The sequence below is a fragment of the Peromyscus californicus genome, unplaced genomic scaffold (assembly GCF_007827085.1).
Source record: "Peromyscus californicus insignis strain IS unplaced genomic scaffold, ASM782708v3 Scaffold_18__1_contigs__length_77618521, whole genome shotgun sequence".
NCBI lineage: Eukaryota > Metazoa > Chordata > Mammalia > Rodentia > Cricetidae > Peromyscus > Peromyscus californicus.
In genome coordinates this window covers 69,262,700-69,280,562 of record NW_026294480.1, presented here as the reverse complement: position 1 = coordinate 69,280,562, position 17,863 = coordinate 69,262,700, and the positions used below count along the sequence as shown (strand labels likewise).

Here is a 17,863-nt window from a genome sequence, read left to right as displayed (position 1 = left end):
CCCCCATACACACACATACACACATACACGCCATTTTCCTTTGGTTAAGTAATCTGAATAACCAGGTCAAACATAGCAACAGGGTGTGGAAATGTCAGCACAGGTCAAGGGTTGTATGGGTCTGAGCATTGTTATTTTCAGTTCCTGTAATGCTGCTAAGGCTCCTGAGACAAAGGACGCTAATTGATGGAAAGAGGCTTAAATCATTGCTAGAAGAATCAAGGTCCTTGTATCTGTGCACATGGACTCCTCTGGTCTCCTTCCGTCTTGTAAAGCGTTCTGTCGTTTTGCATGTTGGCCCCCTACCGCTCTTTGTAATGGATGCAGACCACAAGTGAATCCTTTATGCAGCATACAGGGTGTAATTGTGTCTGTGTGGTGTATTAGTAATTACCAAGCTGAATTCCCATATTGTATCTTTACTGCAGGCATGGAAAAATAGGACATGCAATCCTGCATAACCATTTTCAACCTAGATAGTGAGCCACTCAGAGCAGTATCCTAGGGACAAAGCCTTTTACATATATACTTTAAAACAAAATTATCATTGTTCCGTTATTTGTGCTATGTAGGATAAAAAAAAACTTTGGCAATGATTATCTTTGACATTAAAATATTCATCATTTTTTTTACTATTCAACAAAGTCTTTGCAATGTGGAAAATATTGTCTTTTTAATTGTTGACATAAAAAATTCAATATTGCTAGATACTATAATATTAACTACATTCACTATGCTAGAGTGCAGAAGGAACAGTGCCTGAGTTTCTGTGTACAATAGCTTCTGTGACATTCGTAAACATCACAAAATATAATTATGTTAGCGGCATTTTGCCCTTAAACAGTCATATTTTCATATATAATTTATCAATCTTGACTCAAGCATTGTGAAGCCAGAAAGAGCTGACAACAAAATTTTGTTACAGTAAACAGATATGAATTAATTATTAATTTCTTTGCAATAAAATTTGCATCCATCCTTTATGTATTATGTAGTTGTTATCGATTTGACTACCTCCTAATCTGTAGGGACCTGAAACAACTTCAGGACTATTTATCTATAACAGAAGTCAAAATAAAACAAGCAGGTTGGTTTGAACGAGAAAAAAATCCTCTTTTTTGTGTGTGCAGATGCTTATAATGACAATAGAGCACCGTTAACAGGAGTAAAGCAATATGGCCATTTTGATCAGGGATAATCAATTAAATTGGATTTATTTTGTGGATTATTAATGCACTCAGGATATTAATTATATTTTGCTATAAAATTCTAAAAATTATCTTTTGGTGTGCATGTTTAAATTTTCACCTTTGACTGTAGTTTTTTTTAATTCAAGCAATAATTATTAGATTCTGAGTAAGCACAGAAATCAGCAGTACTAGGCAAGAGAGAGAAGTTTGAGCAACATGGTCTGTAACTGCACAAAACCATCGAGCTAATGTAGAAAGTGCACACTGGAATCAACGGTACAAAACAAAACAGGAAGAATTGTGGGATATTTCATGGGGGCAGCACAGCGTGAGTCAGAGAACTCCCATTCTGAATCTAGCCTGAGTTCTTAGCTTCTCTCAGCTCCGTGAATAATTGTATGTCCCTGAGAAGACTGTTTAGGTTCTATGTCCCTAAATCATCGTTCGCAAATGGGATTAATAATAATTCAAAGTATGTGACAATTCAAAGTATGAACATTTTTGCATGCTTGGAGCAGGTGTCTGGCTCATAGTAAAACTTCTAATGGAGATGACAGTAATGACGATGATACATGTGATAAACTACTACCTAGTAGGAAGCAGAATATTCAAACCGCAGAATATCATGATTTTAATTGTAGGTTCAAAAAGAGTCCAATGTAGAAAGGGGGTGTGAGTTGATGAAGAGGTTGTAAGGAAGACTTCTCAAAAGCAGAGTGCTCCGATGCGTCATGAGAAGGGGAGAAGGCATGAGAAGCATTAGCATGCTGTGAATAGAGTGCTCCCATACAGAAAGAGACACGAAAATGATTGTAAGATAGCTGAGGGGAAGGAGTCAGATGCAAGGAGCGTTGAGTGCTTAGTGTGCAGTTACATGGGATGAAAATAGGTCTGAAAAAGATACTGTGGACTAGAGCAAGAGAATAGCATAAAGGAAACTTAGGGAAGGGGTGACTAAAGTTAACTACCTCAAAATAGAAGCAGTAGAATGAAAAAAAAGTGCTAAATTATTTTAATATGTGTAAATAATATATGTGCATGCATGTTAGAAAATCTAAAACCTTTTCCTGTGTGCCTATATTGCAAGCTGTTTCAGCCACCCTGTAAATATCTGTGATTGTACAGAAGACACTTTTTAATGCATGACTTCAGTTCACATTGATAATATACACGTGCATTTCTCTGAGGTCCATTTGTCATATATAGGATGCAGAAAAATCATAGAGACGACAGGTCACATACTTGAAGCTCTTTAAGCATCTGTCCATTAAATTGAAGAACTTGGAATCTCCTAGGGAAAGATGTGCAATTTTAATGACTACACAAACAGATCAGGATTCCATACATACTGTCAAAAACTGAAATCCCTTAAGCTTTCTGTGCTATGGGAAGTCTGAAGGCTGAAAGTCCAGCTTTCTCACCACCACACTGGCTAGTGTGAGACAAGAGGCAGATACAAAATGGCAAGTCACATAAACCATGTTTCTATACTTGCATTAACTGTGACCTTGGGCATGCTTCAAAATCTCCACTGAAATTCTGCTTTCTAAGTTGTAACTTCATGTTTGGTCTTTCTGTGTAGACTAACAAGGAATGCACTTCGCCATTAGCACGTGTAGGGTGCATAATCTTCAGACATGCCACACCATCTCTTTTCTTGCTGCTCCTTCTTAGGCAATTTTTAAAACCTCTCTCTCTCTCTCTCTCTCTCTCTCTCTCTCACACACACACACACACACACACTCACTCTTTCTCTCTCTCTCACTCACTCTTTCTCTCTCTGTCTCGTGTGCGCGCACACACACACACACATACACACCTTCTAAGCACTGAAATCTACAGTATTTATTTTGTTTTTATATCTTTAAAATGTCATTTTGTGGGCTATTGATGTAGTTCAGTGGTAGCCTACCTACCTTACTGTGTTCAAGGACCTGAGTTGAATCCTCAGCACAGGAAATGAAATCATTTTGAGAAGTGCTGTACATAATAGATGGATAAATGTTATTTAATGAAATTCTTCAGACAGACAGTATACTGACTTTTAAAACTAGGATGATACATACAAAAAAAAACTAATTCTATTAAAGAACATCAAAATAATGTTGAAAAGGAGAAATCCATCAAACAGAATACCTAGACCAATTTCTGTTAGCAAACTTGGTTAGAGTTGCAACCCAACCCCTGGTTTGCCTTTTGAATTACGTGCACCCAAAGAAGAGGACAATCAGACAGGAGCGTGGTGTGAGAGAGGAGGTGGGAGGCAAAAAGACTGACTGGGCTTTAAAGGACTATGAGAGTAATTGGCAAAGCTGGCACAGAGAGTAACCCTCCGATGCTGCCGATTCCGTTCTGATTCAAAAACAATTGACTTCATTCAAATCCGAACTAGTCTGTGGTGCTTAGTATGGTGAGCCTGTTAATGATAAAAATACATGTGTATCCTAAATTGCTTCTAGTGAAACTTTTAAGTATCTCTATGCCAGCTCCCTCAGTATTTTGATGGCAGTATGATACATGCTGTTGGAAGTGACCCAAGCATGTGCTAATGTATTATACATTTGGCTCAGTTCCAGGACAGCAGGTGTTTTAAATATTCCAGTCACACACCCACAATGTATATTGCCACTGGGGAAAAATAGCATTTCTAAATCACTGATGTTAGTCCGGAACCACACCTATTTCGAACTGTAAGGACAGCATAGCTGACCTGTGATGGGGAAAGGGCCTTTCTCTGATTGTAGGTGCAGCAAACAAGTAGTTCTGAAGTCTACACTTGACCACTGGCTCCCAGATCCAAGCACCAGTTGTCCAGCCATCAGAAACCAAGTGATCGAAGCCCAGGGAAACGGTTCCATAGTCAAGTTCTTGCAAATAGGAGAAATTCTACTTATATTAGAGAAAATAGTAGTAAATTGTATGATAATAAATTGGTAGGTTCTGATTAGGGGAAGAAATCTGTGTGTCATTAGAATCCCCCATTCAGTTTGCAAACAACCTAACATGAAACAACCTGACTTTCCTGGGGTTCTAATTACTAAATTGAACTATTTCCTTTTAGAGGGAAAAAAAGGCAATAATAGCTATATGGAAATATGCCAGGCGGTGGTGGCACACGCCTTTAATCCCAGCACTCTAGAGGCAGAGGAAATATGTCTACACAGAAATAATTCAGAAGATTATTAAGTTTTAACTTCCTGCAGGATCCACACATGTGCACCTACACACACACACACACACACACACACAGAGAGAGAGAGAGAGAGAGAGAGAGAGAGAGAGAGAGAGAGAGAGAGAGAGATGCTGCTTTTGCAAATGGATGAGACCTGCAGCTCCATGCAGATGAACTCAGTTCTGTAGCTTCCATTCCAGTAAGCAAAAGTTCTTGTGTCAGATCAGCAAACTTCCATTGATCTTTATCTAACCCTTTGGCTTCAGCAATGAAGTGATGCAAGAAGGCTGGAAAGAGGTTTCTGACCCCCCAGCCACCTGCCTTAGCCTCATGCTCCATTTCAGTATAGACAGGATCTCTTTGATGATTAGTCAATAATGTACATTACCTCATGGAAACAGGCTTTGAACCTGTGGTACTTCCTCTTTTAATGGTGCCATTTCCCCTCATCTTTCAGCAGTGATCTTTAAAAAGAAGCGAGATACTATTCAAAGCAACGGGGCTGGCAAGCTGAGGCATTTTGAAACTGTCAAGCGGTTAATTTTATTTATCCAACAGAAAACTGACATTCTACCCATGCAGAACTCCAAGCATGGTCACTATAAAAGTCCTTTAAATATTATAAAGCACGGTTTCATTTCAGTTTTCACAAAATCCGGTTTCCCATCTGAGAGACTTGAGTATTGCTGTGCTGTGGGAAGCCTCCAGAGAAAACAGGGGAGTTCACAACTGTGGAGACAGTCGGTGACTGTGGGTGGCATTTCTCTGCTGAGTCAGGTCCCCAGGCTTTACCAACAGTGCAGATTTTCTGACAAGATGAGAAAGCCCAAGTCTGTGGTTCGTGAAGCTCTTCTGTAATTTTCCCCTTTTCCTTGCAACTTCGGGACATTTTCACTTAAGAGTGTATTTTCTTCTTCTGTCTTCCTCTTAACTGTTAAAGAGAATTGAGAAGTTTTACACTCAATCCCTACATTTACATAGAGTAAAACAGTATCATCTGTGTGGGAATGAGAAAAAGGAACAGCTTATGTCAGTGTGACCAGGAAAGGAATTGTTAGGATGTATGCAAGATTTCTCCAAAACCACCAGCACTGCACAGAGATCAATTGTTTGTTCATGAAAGTGGACAGTTTTCTCTTTTTCCTAGCAATCCTCTCAAGGCCAGGAAAGGAGCAAATGTAAAATCACTTGCCTTGCCATCCCTCACCTGTCCAGGCAAACTGAAGCAGAGAACCGAGCAGTTAGTTCAATGAGAAAAGTATACGTTCTCCTAAAATAAATCATTCAAACCTGTTTTTCTTAGTAACTGAGACTTGGGGTTCTTCCTGGGAGTGTCGTAATCATCACAGCAGCCCAGCATTTAGATGTACCCAGAAGTTGTGCCTATGTGTCTTAGAACAGATGCCCTCTCAGCCTTAGGAGCCAAGAGAAATGCAACAGTCTTTCTTTTCCTTCATTTACACTTCATTTTAATAAGACCAGTGCTACAGAGATGCTGTAGACAGGGTTGTCCTGTATCCTGTGGCTATTGTAGTATCTACAGGAAATATCCTACTTGTCAGCAAATAAATTTTATTATGGATATTTCCCTTTGTGGAAAAAATTATCAGGAAAATTGGTCAAAAGTTATACAGACATAGTTTTCACATCTTTTGTGTGTTTGGTGAAAGGATTCAACCCAGGTCCTTGCACATCTTAGAGATACACTCTAGCATTGAGCTACATTCCCAGCCCCTAGACAGTCTTTATTACAGGACAAGCTTATGAAACAACAGCGTTCTAAATCAAATAAGTACTAAATCCTGGGGAGTAAACACTGCAGCTCATATGTAGTTCATAAGCTTGGTTCCATGCTAACTAACTCAGAATTTGGTGGAGTTCCTAAACCACATTGCACCTATTTATTGGAATCCATGGCATGGCAATCATAGTAGATGTGTGATTGTGTAGATTTAAAAAAAAAAACAAAAAAACACAAGGTTCCGGCTCATCTCTTGACACAGATAGGTGTAAATCGTAGGTTTTATTGATGGTATTTAACTAAAATATTAAGAAAATTAATATTTTGATAGTGAAGGAAGACTGGCTTAATTTCCTTTTTACGTCACAGAAGTAGAAATATTTTTATAATTACCTGGTAAAGTATGTGGAAGAAATAATTGTGCAAATGAAAATTTCTAGATTCACCAATAAACTAACAAAAATTACTAAAATTCCCTAAGTTATGAAAATTGAAATGTGAAACTTGAAAGTCTGGTTGCAGAGCATTTCCATAGGTAATGCCTAAGATTACAGAAGGCACTGTGACTAAAACAGACAACCAAAGCCTGCAGATGACTTGGTTGAGGGATGAGAAACCGAATTCCCAGAAACTCCTCCGAGAAGCCATTTAGGACCAGAGGATAGAGTGTTCCACGGAGCTTACAGCTCCACTTGCTTGCTCTGAGTTAGACACCGGGTGCTAGTGAAGGTCAGGATGAACAGATCTGAGGATGACTAGGGATAGAGCCTTGTGTTAGATCTTAAAGTACAAGGCTGGCACCGTAAGAAGCCAGCTGACAGACCAAGTAGCACTTCGTGGGTCACTTATATCGTCCTTTCCTGTCTTTCAAAACACTGCCCCCCTCAACACTGTCCTTTGTTCCTTCCTTTTCTCAACCCCAGTATCTGTCTACTACTTGTGTATTGATCATCATCTTCTCTGGAATCTCCATGTCAACCCCAGTATCTGTCTACTACGTATGTATCCATCATCATCTTCTCTGTAATCTCCATGTCAACCCCAGTATCTGTCTACTACATATGTATCTATCATCATCTTCTCTGGAATCTCCATGTCAACCCCAGTATCTGTCTACTACGTATGTATCTATCATCGTCTTCTCTGGAATCTCCATGTCAACCCCAGTATCTGTCTACTACGTATGTGTCCATTATCATCTTCTCTGGACTCTCCATGTCAACCCCAGTATCTGTCTACTACATGTGTATCCATCATCATCTTCTCTGGAATCTCCATGGTTGTTATTCCTTTTCTTCAGTGTTGTCTCTCTACACCTTTCTCCAATAAACTTTTCAATGCTCTTCCGAACTTTTGTAGCATCCTTTTAAGATGAAAGTAACTGAATGGAAACCTTGTCTTACTGTCTGTGTAAAATATGAAATCATGGAAATGTAATTTTATGAACTGTGACTTTGGAGTAATGGGTGTGTGTGTGTGTGTGTTGAAACTATCTTTGCCTATAGAAAATAAATTGAAATGAATTTTATTTTTAATTATTAATTAATTTAATTTGAAAATATGAAGTTAGAAAAATTTAAACTTGTTAATTAATAGCAGTCATTAGTCTATATAGGTCTTGCTCAGGATGTGTTAGTAATATCATCAGACTTTGTAAAACACCTTTTATAAAATGTGTTCCATTTAGAAGTATTTAATCTACAAGTGAAGATCCCAGTTTCTACAATGAATGCATCGAATGTTTTCGGACTCTTTTGTTCCATTATTACATCATATTTATTCTAATCCTTATACTCAATTTGTAATTGTCTGTGCTAATAAAAACTGGCTGTCTACGTTAATACTGTAAAAATAACAGGAACTAGAGTATGAATCTAAGAGCTGGGAGCCTCCAAATAACAAATGATCCAGTCAACCTCAGGGCAAGTCCCCGTGGAAAGTTGAGCTGAGAGTCCTAATTCAGAAATGCTACTGGCGCTTTTGATGTTGGTTCTAGAAGCACTGTTCAGTTATTTAGGTAGTGCCAGATGGAAATAATTATATTGTTAAGAAAGCAAATAGTGACCCTTTGATTAATGAACTCAAAATCTGCATTAATTCATGAAAGTCTAAGGGACCAGTTCTTTCCCAGGTACTAGGAATACTCAGTTAAAAGGTGCAGCTGTGCCCTCTGGAAGCTGGGTTTGGCACGTAAACTGAGGCAGGAGCTTGGTGGTAGTCCTGTTGGAAGAGCCATGGTAGGACTGCAGAGAGAGCATGAAGAACGTGACTGAGATGGCACTGAAGTGCTTTGCAAGGGCAGCCCAGGCTCTAAGAGGGAGGCTGAGACTAGGCATCCGTCTGAGGGATTTGTAGTGTATTTATTTTTAAGCACCTTTTATTTACTTGATGTTCCTTGATCATTAAATAGTAGAACCCTGTAACACTTCCTTCTACCAGACACCTACTCGAGACCATTGAATATAAAATCCAGCACTTATTCTTGATCCACATAATAGATTTGTGGTAATGAGATAAAGCTGTAGGGTGTAGGCCTGACTCTGAGTTTCCTGCAAGTTCAGATACTGTGGTTTATAATGCGACTGGGAAGATAGGAGGAAGAAGCCAGTATAAACTTATGGCAGGAAAGAAAGAAGAGGCGTCCTGTCTTTTATGCTTGCTCATCGGAGGCCTGCTTGGTCTATAGGAAATCCCTGTTCCCTAATATGAGTGTGGATAGATGGAGTTCTGTTCACTCACCCATTAACAACAGCCCGATAAACGTAAGTCTCTACTTCCAAGTCAATGCTCTGAACTTAAACCCGTGCCTAGCCTTTTCCTCAGATCTGAGTTCTAACTAGCTTCTCTGGTTTTTTGATCACTTAGAAATACAGCTGTGGTTTCCTGCTCATAGACAGGTCTGCTAGAGTCTAGCATGCTCTATCTGCCTATCTAGTTAACTGGCCTGGCTGACCAACCAGCAGCGATTCATTACAAGTTGGACACTGTTAAACAAAAAGTTAGATAGCGTATCAGCCAATAAGATGAGAAAACTAATATTATATTAACAAAGTCCTAGGAGATGTTTTTACATTGAAAATAATGGTAATGGTGACGGTGCTGCTGCTGCTGCTGCTGCTGGTGATGATGATGATGATGATGATGATGATGATGATGATGATGATGGTGATGATGATGATAAAGCTAGAGACTAAGTCTCCTGACTTTGACACATAGCATGACTTCCTCTGAAAGGAAGAAAGCTGGGTTTCTAGCCACTAGCTTCTTCTTAGTCTGTCTTAGGCTCCTTGCTACATGTCATCGGCTGTCATTAGCACTTTTCTTCTATAGAACACCTGTCCAGAAGAGTTAACTATCTGTTGCAACATTCTACTGTCAAATACTCTGCTAATTACCAAGAACAGACAGCCCTCTAGAGATTTGCTGTCTGCATTAATCTTACAATCTAAAAACAAAAAAAAAATGAGATAAGAACAATAATAGAGATAGCATACAGATATGAAATAAATGTTAATTACACAGTTCTAGAGAAACATAAAAAAATATTAACTATTTTTCCAGGGCCCCTGTGAAGTTAGTCAAATATTTCACCATTGAGCTCCATCCCCTGCCCTCCACTAACTCCAGCCTACTCTGTTCTTGCTTTTTATATTTTAAATTTTGTATGAGAATAGATCGGGGATCCTGGAGTTCTCTAGTGGCCATTGCTAGGGGTAAAAGCAATGACTATCTTGCATTCAAATCTAATGACCCTCTCTGTGTGTTTTCAGGTCCCATTGTAACCCCACTTTAAATAAGCCCCACTCTTCCTGAAGCCTTAGAGCCTATTATTCTTTACTAGCGACACTGTTTGTGCAATGGCATCCATGTGCTGGGCACAATCAGGCTGCAGAGGTAAGGAGTTTCCTCTGTCATGGTGACTTGTTCTCACACATGCTGACTTCCTTCCTCAGGTATCCATAGAGCCTGAGTGACCGGCTATCCTTACACCGTCCCAGTGACACCCCATGTCCCTCAGACCTTGGTTCCTTTCTAACATGTCAGGAAAGAGGGCAGGGGTGCCATTGCCAGTCTGTGCCTACAGTTGTTAATACTAGTCCCTGAGATGTTATATTCAGGCTCAGAATTAGGACCTGGAGAGTCTCCAGGCTATACTCACTGGAGAGGCGGTGCAGAAGAGGCCCTTCCCCACCTTTGCCGTCAAATCCCTGCAGAATGACAAAATTTCAGTGGAGAATGTGACCAGTGGATGACAATAGCCTGCTTTATAAAGTGCTAAATGTTCAAGAGGCTGAAGATGCCAGAAGTGAAGCCTGTCTTCAGAGTCTAGAACTGGCCTTGGACTCCTCAATGCCTGCCAGCTAAAAACTCAAAGAAAGGAAAAGAACTTGGTGAATAATTCATTTATATCTCAGATTGAGGTCTGTTACTGGCTCGTGTTGGGCCTGTAACTGGAGACATGAAAGCAATGTTTTGCATGAAGGGCATAGAGAGGGATTTCCCATTGGGCCAGGGAAAATGTGCCAGGGTCAAGACCATTAGAGTTCTTAATTTCTTTCAGTCTTCAGAGGGACCAGTGGAAGAAGCATTTTTGGCAAGGAAATAATGTAGCCTCTATATCTTGGGAGTCTCTGATTGCCTCAGAAATAAAATTTTGTATGTCTCCTTCTGACTTATTAACAAACTTCCTAAGATACAAGTGAATCCATTGCTAGCATGAAATCTTGTTGCTTCATAGAAAAACTTATGTATCCTCTGTCTTTCTGATAAGCTAGTGGTAGACCAGATATCCAAACAACAATGTATATCAAGGGCAACACTTTGTTCCTAGGGAATCCTAAAATAAAGGTACAAAGATACCTGTTGCAATACTTTGGTTCTTCAAAAATATTTTTGTTTTCCTTGTGGTAACTGCAGGTAGAAGTAGCCCCCAGATATCTCAGGAGCAAGAAAGACACAAGCACTATGAGTAGCTCTTCTAAGATGACTATGGTCTTCAAAGCAGAGAGGGAGAGTAAGCAAGGACATCCCAGACAGGAATGAACAGTACAAATCAAGAGTGTTTGGCAACTTCCTACAGACTTGGTTAAATTATAGGAAGATTTCCCCTTGGTCAAAACACAGTGTTCTGGAAGAGAAGAGAAAAACTGAGGCTAGAGAAGCAGGTGGAGAGTTTGCTGTACAAGCTTGTGTATGATGTGGCTGTTGCTAGTCAACAGGGTTTGTAAAGACAACAACGATGCAATTAGATTTCAGTTTAATTCAACCCTGCCAGATATGTAAAGGAGGCTTGTGTGGAAAGTGGGGTCAGAAACCAAACAGACTGAGAACATGAGACAGAAGAGCAAGGTGAAAGAGTTGGGAGGAGGTGATGAAATTGAGAATGTTTTCTGGGCTTCTGGCTTAGAGAACTAAGTTGCGACCTTTTCAGAAATCAGATTAGAATAAGGGGTGAGCTAGAATCAAGGAACAAACTGAGAAAAGAAATAAACAGAGATCCTACTAACTGCTGTAAAAAAGTGGGGCACACAGTGACTGGCCACAGCTTTGCACTGACAGGTAAGAGAGTGTAGGCTATAGGCCACTCTCATTTCAAATGATGCCATGCATTGACCCCGCTTATGAATGAAAGACTAGACAAGAAACTACAAGGAAAAAAAGTCACAGTTCGTCCTTAGTGCAATTACTGAAGATAGCATATGCATCAACTTTTGTTAATAGGTTCATGAGACAACGCTCTGAGGAATTATTTTTAAAGCTCCAGTGCCTCTGGATTCAGCCTTTTCCCCTGGAACAGATTTGTAGCGGAAGTGCCACAGTCTAAAAAGATTCATAGATGGAGTTACATCCACGTTTCACGCTCTCGCGAAACCTGCTTCCTGATCTTTGTTAATTTATTCCTTTCGTCTCTTTCTCAGTGTTGTTGAATTCATTCTGGCTTGCTTTTTTTTTTCTTCCCTTTTTGAGAAATCATCAACATCAGCTATTTTTCAGATCCACTTGAATTTGATTGACTTTAATGAGCATATTAGGTCCATATCATGTTTCCTGTTTAATATTTAGCTTTAGGTCGATCCTGGATTCAGGATGTCAGGGAGTGTTTCATGGCTGAAATATGTCAGACATCCCAGCTCAGTGCTGGTCTACACCAACCACATGATGTCTGGATTCGAGAAGAGTTGAGGTGTAAGGATGCTTGAGGACTCTAAGCTGCTGGCCTGTCCTAAGCAAGTCTGGATCATCGTATTGGCTCTGGAATCACTCACATTTGCAAATTCTTCCCCAGGTTAAGGTGCTTCCACAATCAGACTAATCCCAGAGCCTAGAAGAGTAGAGGACTGCCGAACAGCTTCTAACACTTCAGGGGAAGCAAAGACCACAGAGTGTAGAAGCATGCCCATTGTGCATGTGTGCAAGAGTGTAGAGACATGCCCATCGTGCATGTGTACAATAGTATAGACACATGCCCATTGTGCATGTGTACAAGAATGTAGACACATGCCCATTGTGCATGTGTACAAAAGTGTAGCTACATGCCCATTGTGCGTGTGTACAAGAGTGTAGAGACATGCCCATCGTGCGTGTGTACAAGAGTGTAGAGACATGCCCATTGTGTGTGTGTAAAGAGTGTAGAGACATGCCCATTGTGCATGTGTACAAGAGTGTAGAGACATGCCCATTGTGCGTGTGTACAAGAGTGTAGAGACATGCCCATTGTGCATGTGTACAAGAGTGTAGATACATGCCCATTGTGCGTGTGTACAAGAGTGTAGATACATGCCCATTGTGCGTGTGTACAAGAGTGTAGAGACATGCCCATTGTGCGTGTGTACAAGAGTGTAGAGACATGCCCATTGTGTGTGTGTAAAGAGTGTAGAGACATGCCCATTGTGCATGTGTACAAGAGTGTAGAGACATGCCCATTGTGCATGTGTACAAGAGTGTAGAGACATGCCCATTGTGCATGTGTACAAGAGTGTAGATACATGCCCATTGTGCGTGTGTACAAGAGTGTAGAGACATGCCCATTGTGCGTGTGTACAAGAGTGTAGAGACATGCCCATTGTGCATGTGTACATTCCCATATCCACAAACCTTCCCCCATGCTCTTCCTGCAATGTTTCCATTTTGCTTTTTCTATAATTTATATTGTGCTTAAAATACCTCTCCCTTTCCCCCTTTCCTATGATGAATTGCATTCTCTCTTTCCTTCTGCCTTACAGAGATTACCTACCCATAACTTTCTTCCATAATCATTGTAGAATCATCACCTATCCTGAGGTTTACATTTAAATCAACCCACTAATTTTTAAGCAGTGGGATAAAGGATAAAACTCCCAAGTTACAAGGAACTTCAAATTATGAATTATGAAAAGTTCTGTATTGTTTTCTAACTTTAAAACTATAAATTTGTAATGGTTACTTAAAAGTAATAAGACTCTGAGTTTTAAAGATAATATGAAGTAGTAAATAAAATAGTAAAAACATGGAAATTTCCGTAAAAAAAACCACTGCACTGAGGCTGTTCTTCTTCCCCCTGACACTTGGCTGTTCTTCTGTTTGGTTTATATATCCATTTAAGCCTGTCATTTATGTTCCACACATCTATTAATCCCTTGCCGTGTTCCAGGTCCCATGCTACATCCTGGGGATACAGAATGACAAGTAAGCAGCCCTGTGCTATAAGAAGCTCCCAAGAGTAGCAAGAAAACATGCAACCATTTGAACCACATAGTCAGAAAACCAGTTCACATCTGGAGCACCAGAGGCAACACCCAAGGCAGAGAAGCAGTTGGCAAGTGTACATTAAGTGGTCTAGATCCCAGTCTTTTTCCAACTCACAGCCCAGACAGCTTTGGCCCAGTTGGGAAACCTCAGCAAATTTTAACACTGAAGAGGAAATGTGTGTCCCTTTCATGTCTAGAGCATTTGCTGAATTGAGCACCTAAAGTATGTCAGACTGTTGTGTGCAGAATTCCAAGGAAAACACAGGAACAGCTTTGTTAAGAGCCTCTTTAATGCACCCAAGGAGGCAAGCACATAAATGGTGAATAATGGGTGATCAAGGCTGCAACAGAAACTGTGTTCAATGAAGTACCTGCATGGATGGCAGAGAAATTGCTTTGACTGTGTGATGCAGGAGGTTCAAAGCTGACATGATAGCATGTCAGCTGCACTTTGGCTTACTTCTAGAGCCCAGCTGGAGGAGTGGCCCTGCCACTGCTTATATGTGCATCGTGACTCCTTCCCCACCTTCTGGGAGGCAGGAGGAGAGCCAGATGAACCTTGGGGTCATCCGCACTGCAGTCCTAATCATTTTAGGAGTTGTCATATCTGAATGCTTACATGAAATAGTCTGTGACCATTAGAAAACATAGGATGATATTTGATACGTTAAAAGCCATTCAAATCTTTAATTGATCTCCTAGGTGCTACTGAAAAAATAATTTACTGGGGAAAAAAAACCTTCAACTCCAATATTTTTTAAGCTTTAATTTTATTTATTTTTTTAATTATATGTGTTTGGAGACAGGAGATACATGCATTTGAGTATGGGTTCCAGCAGAGGCCACTGGCATCAGATCCTGAGGATCTGAAGTTAAAGGTGGTTGTGAGCCACCCAATGTGGTGCTGAGAACCAAACCCAGGCTCTATGGAAGAGCAGTACACACTCCTGCCTGCTGAGCCCTCTCTCTAGTCCTTCTAATACTATCTTTTAGGTAAAGTTTGGTCCTTTAATCTCTCTAAGTTCAGCTCCCGGAGAGCCAACTTCCTCTGTATCCACCCAGACCCAGACCCAGAAATATACCTATAGACATAATCAAAAATAAAATCCACAATGGTCTCCATTGTTATAAAAATAAGCTGCTTTTTATTGTTTTTCTTTATTTTTGAGATTATAATTCATCATTTCCCTCTTTCCTTTTCTCCTTCCAACCCCCTCCTTGCTCTCTTTCAAATTCGTGGCCTCTTACATATGTATATAAATATACATGTCTAACTAACTTGCTCAGTCTACATAATGTTACTTGTATGTATGTTTTCAGGGCTGACCATTTGGTATTGGATAACCAATCGATGTGCTCTTCCCCACAGAAGACTGTTTCTCCCACTCACAGTGTTCTTTAGTTGCCTGTACTTCTTAGTGTAAGGTTGCGTCCTCCTAGGCATTTACCCATCCACTCTGATATGTCTATGCTGCTGTCCTTGTTCGGCTCATGTTTAGGCAGTCATGTTGGTGAGACTTTGCAAGTGCAGCTTCTGATATTTCTAGAAGTCACGATCTCATAACAAATCCTTGACCTCTGACTTTTATAATCTTTCCTTCTCCTCTTCTCAAATGTTCCCTGAGTCTTATATGGAGATGTTTTGTAAATTATCCAGTGGGACTGAGCCCTACAACTTGGCATTTTGATTAAGAGAAGCATCTTTGATGAAGAGTGGTAGCTATACTTACCTGTAGGTATAAAGTAAGAAATTATGCTGCTCTAGCAAAGTCTTGTTAGTAGATTGTTTACCAAGTCCATGACTGCACTAGTCCACTAGCTCCTGGAACCTGGCTAGGTTTCTACTACCAGGAATGACTTCCCTCCTGTTGAATAGACCTTAAGAGACAGCTGTTGGTTACCACAAACTGTTGCATGAATCCTAATTGGTCTTGTAATAAAAAAAAAAAAATGGAGCCAGATATCAGGGTGAATGCTGAAAGATCAGAGAAGCAGAGCAAGGCACAGCCACCACCTCTTACCTCACCAACTCCTCAGCCTGAAAGAGCCAGAAAGAGCATGAATTCCTGTCTCCTCCCACCTTATATTCCTTTCTCTGCCCAGTCACATCACTTCCTGCTTCAACCTTGCTAGTCCCAGGATTGAAGGTGTGTGATCCCAAGTGCTGGAATTAAAGGTGTGTGCCACCACTGCCTGGCTTCTGTAGCTAACTCTGTGGCTGGTGCTGTCCTCAGATCTTCAGACAGGTTTTGTTTCTTAAATTACAAATAGTATATCACCACAACAAGCACGTAAATGCCATTTGTTGCACTTTTATGCGTATCTTGGAATGGTGATCATTGTCATGGGTCGTGGGTATTGCGGCTATCTAGGACTATTAATGCTTCCTCCGTTGACAGCTCACACAGTATTTTCTGAAACCACAGAAGTTAAACCACAGGCTTCCAGGTTAGATCTACCTTGAATTACCCGAAACCTTTGTCCTAACTGTGTGGTATCTTTAGTAACAGAGGTTTACTTTCAACCTATGGGAGGCAACTATGGGCTATATCAATAGTCTATAATGGACTACCTTGACCAACCATATGAAAGGAAGTTTCTCATGCATGATACCGGGGGTTTTGTTAGTCTATGGTTCTTTTTTTTTTTTTTTTTTTTTTCGAGACAGGGTTTCTCTGTGTAGTTTTGGTGCCTTTTCTGGATCTTGCTCTGTAGACCAGGCTGGCCTCCAACTCACAGAGATCCACCTGGCTTCTGCCTCCCGAGTGCTGGGATTAAAGCTGTGCACCACCACTGCCCAGCTAGTCTATGATTCTTACGAAGAGCATTGTCAGCCCAAGTGGCCTAATTTCCTTTGAGATTGTGCGTGTGTGTGTGTGTGTGTGTGTGTGTGTGTGTGTGTGTGTGTAAAAATAACCAAAGATAAAAGCTATCACTTTGAGAGGGGTACATGGGAAGAGTTGGAGGGAGGGTACCTGAGAAGCAGGGGAAGGAAAAAGGGGGAAAGTATAATTCTGTTTTAATTAAAAATTTACTTAAAAATTAAAATAACAGAAAAAAAATCTTAAACAAAAAACACTGAAATTTATAGTTCCTTACACACACACACACACACACACACACACACACACACACATATCTTTTACCAGTAGAAGAAAAGATTTGCTTAGAATTAACCTTAATCTAGAGGTAAACAGTATGATAGTTTTAAATTTTCAACTTTTTCAAATTTTCACCACAAATAATTTGTTTCAAGTTAATTTTTTCATCCATATGATTCACTCATCTAATTAAGACTAAAGTGCTGATTGTACTAAATTCACAGTATATTGACTTGTCTTTTTCATTTCTGGAATTAGAACAAAAGAATTCGTGGTATATGTAAATTTGGTACAGACAATGCTTACAGTTTTGTTTATTAAAACTTACAGAGAAATTTCTTGGCACTTCATCTTCCCCTGCCCAAGAGCTCTGTTAGAAATCAAAATGGAGCTCTGTTTACCTCCATTTAGAGCTTTTTACTTGGAATGTATAGACCTAATTACAGATTTCCAGGCGCGTCTTAGGGTGGCCACTCCCAGATGGCCAAGTGTCCTGAGCTGGTGTTGGGGGTCCACGCACACAGCATCCATTTCATTCACCCTGCTATACCTACATGACTTCCTCTGCTCAAGTCCACTGAGCTTGTCCTCATCAGCTGCTGAGGTCAGGCCCAGAAGACTTGAAATCAGAAGAAAGAAAACTGCCTCTCCTAAGTCAATGGCCTTTCTTCCTTGGTTTTGGTGTGAACGCAGCATCCATGCAACTAGCAGTAATAATTCCTGCATATGTTCTTGACACATGAACACCCTAAAGTCAGGGAAGCGCCCATTATGTAAGAAAGCGTGATTATTTGGATTTTAACAAAGGTTAATGAGAGTAATTTGGGGATTTTCACAAAAGGGTTTTAAATTTCAGCTGTATAGTTAGGCACAGATAAAAAATTAGAAGACAATGAAAACATACATTATTCAGAACTGAAACTATAGACAGA

The 17,863-nt window shown here is 40.1% G+C and overlaps 2 protein-coding genes across 7 annotated transcripts in view; one reads left to right on the top strand and one right to left on the bottom strand.

Moving 5' to 3' along the window:
* Positions 1–17,863, top strand: part of Mef2c (myocyte enhancer factor 2C) — a 148,023-nt gene that overhangs the window by 84,131 nt on the left and 46,029 nt on the right. The gene's annotated exons all lie outside the window — the stretch shown is intronic.
* Positions 27–16,440, bottom strand: LOC128113751 (uncharacterized). Of its 2 annotated transcripts, XM_052743662.1 has the most exons (3): positions 10,263–16,440; positions 4,751–5,293; positions 27–3,170 (listed from the first exon to the last, which is right to left on the bottom strand). In XM_052743662.1, exon 1 carries the CDS (start codon positions 13,300–13,302, stop codon positions 12,391–12,393), a length of 912 nt encoding a protein of 303 aa, XP_052599622.1. In that variant the 5' UTR covers positions 13,303–16,440; the 3' UTR covers positions 27–3,170; positions 4,751–5,293; positions 10,263–12,390. The 2 variants fall into 2 exon arrangements, with proteins under 2 accessions (XP_052599622.1, XP_052599621.1); XM_052743661.1 differs by having other exon boundaries at positions 27–5,293.

Coding starts and splice junctions, on each gene's coding strand:
- LOC128113751 (XM_052743661.1), bottom strand. CDS start 13,302: ATGCAATTCATCATAGGAAAGGGGGAAAGGGAGAGGTATTTTAAGCAC.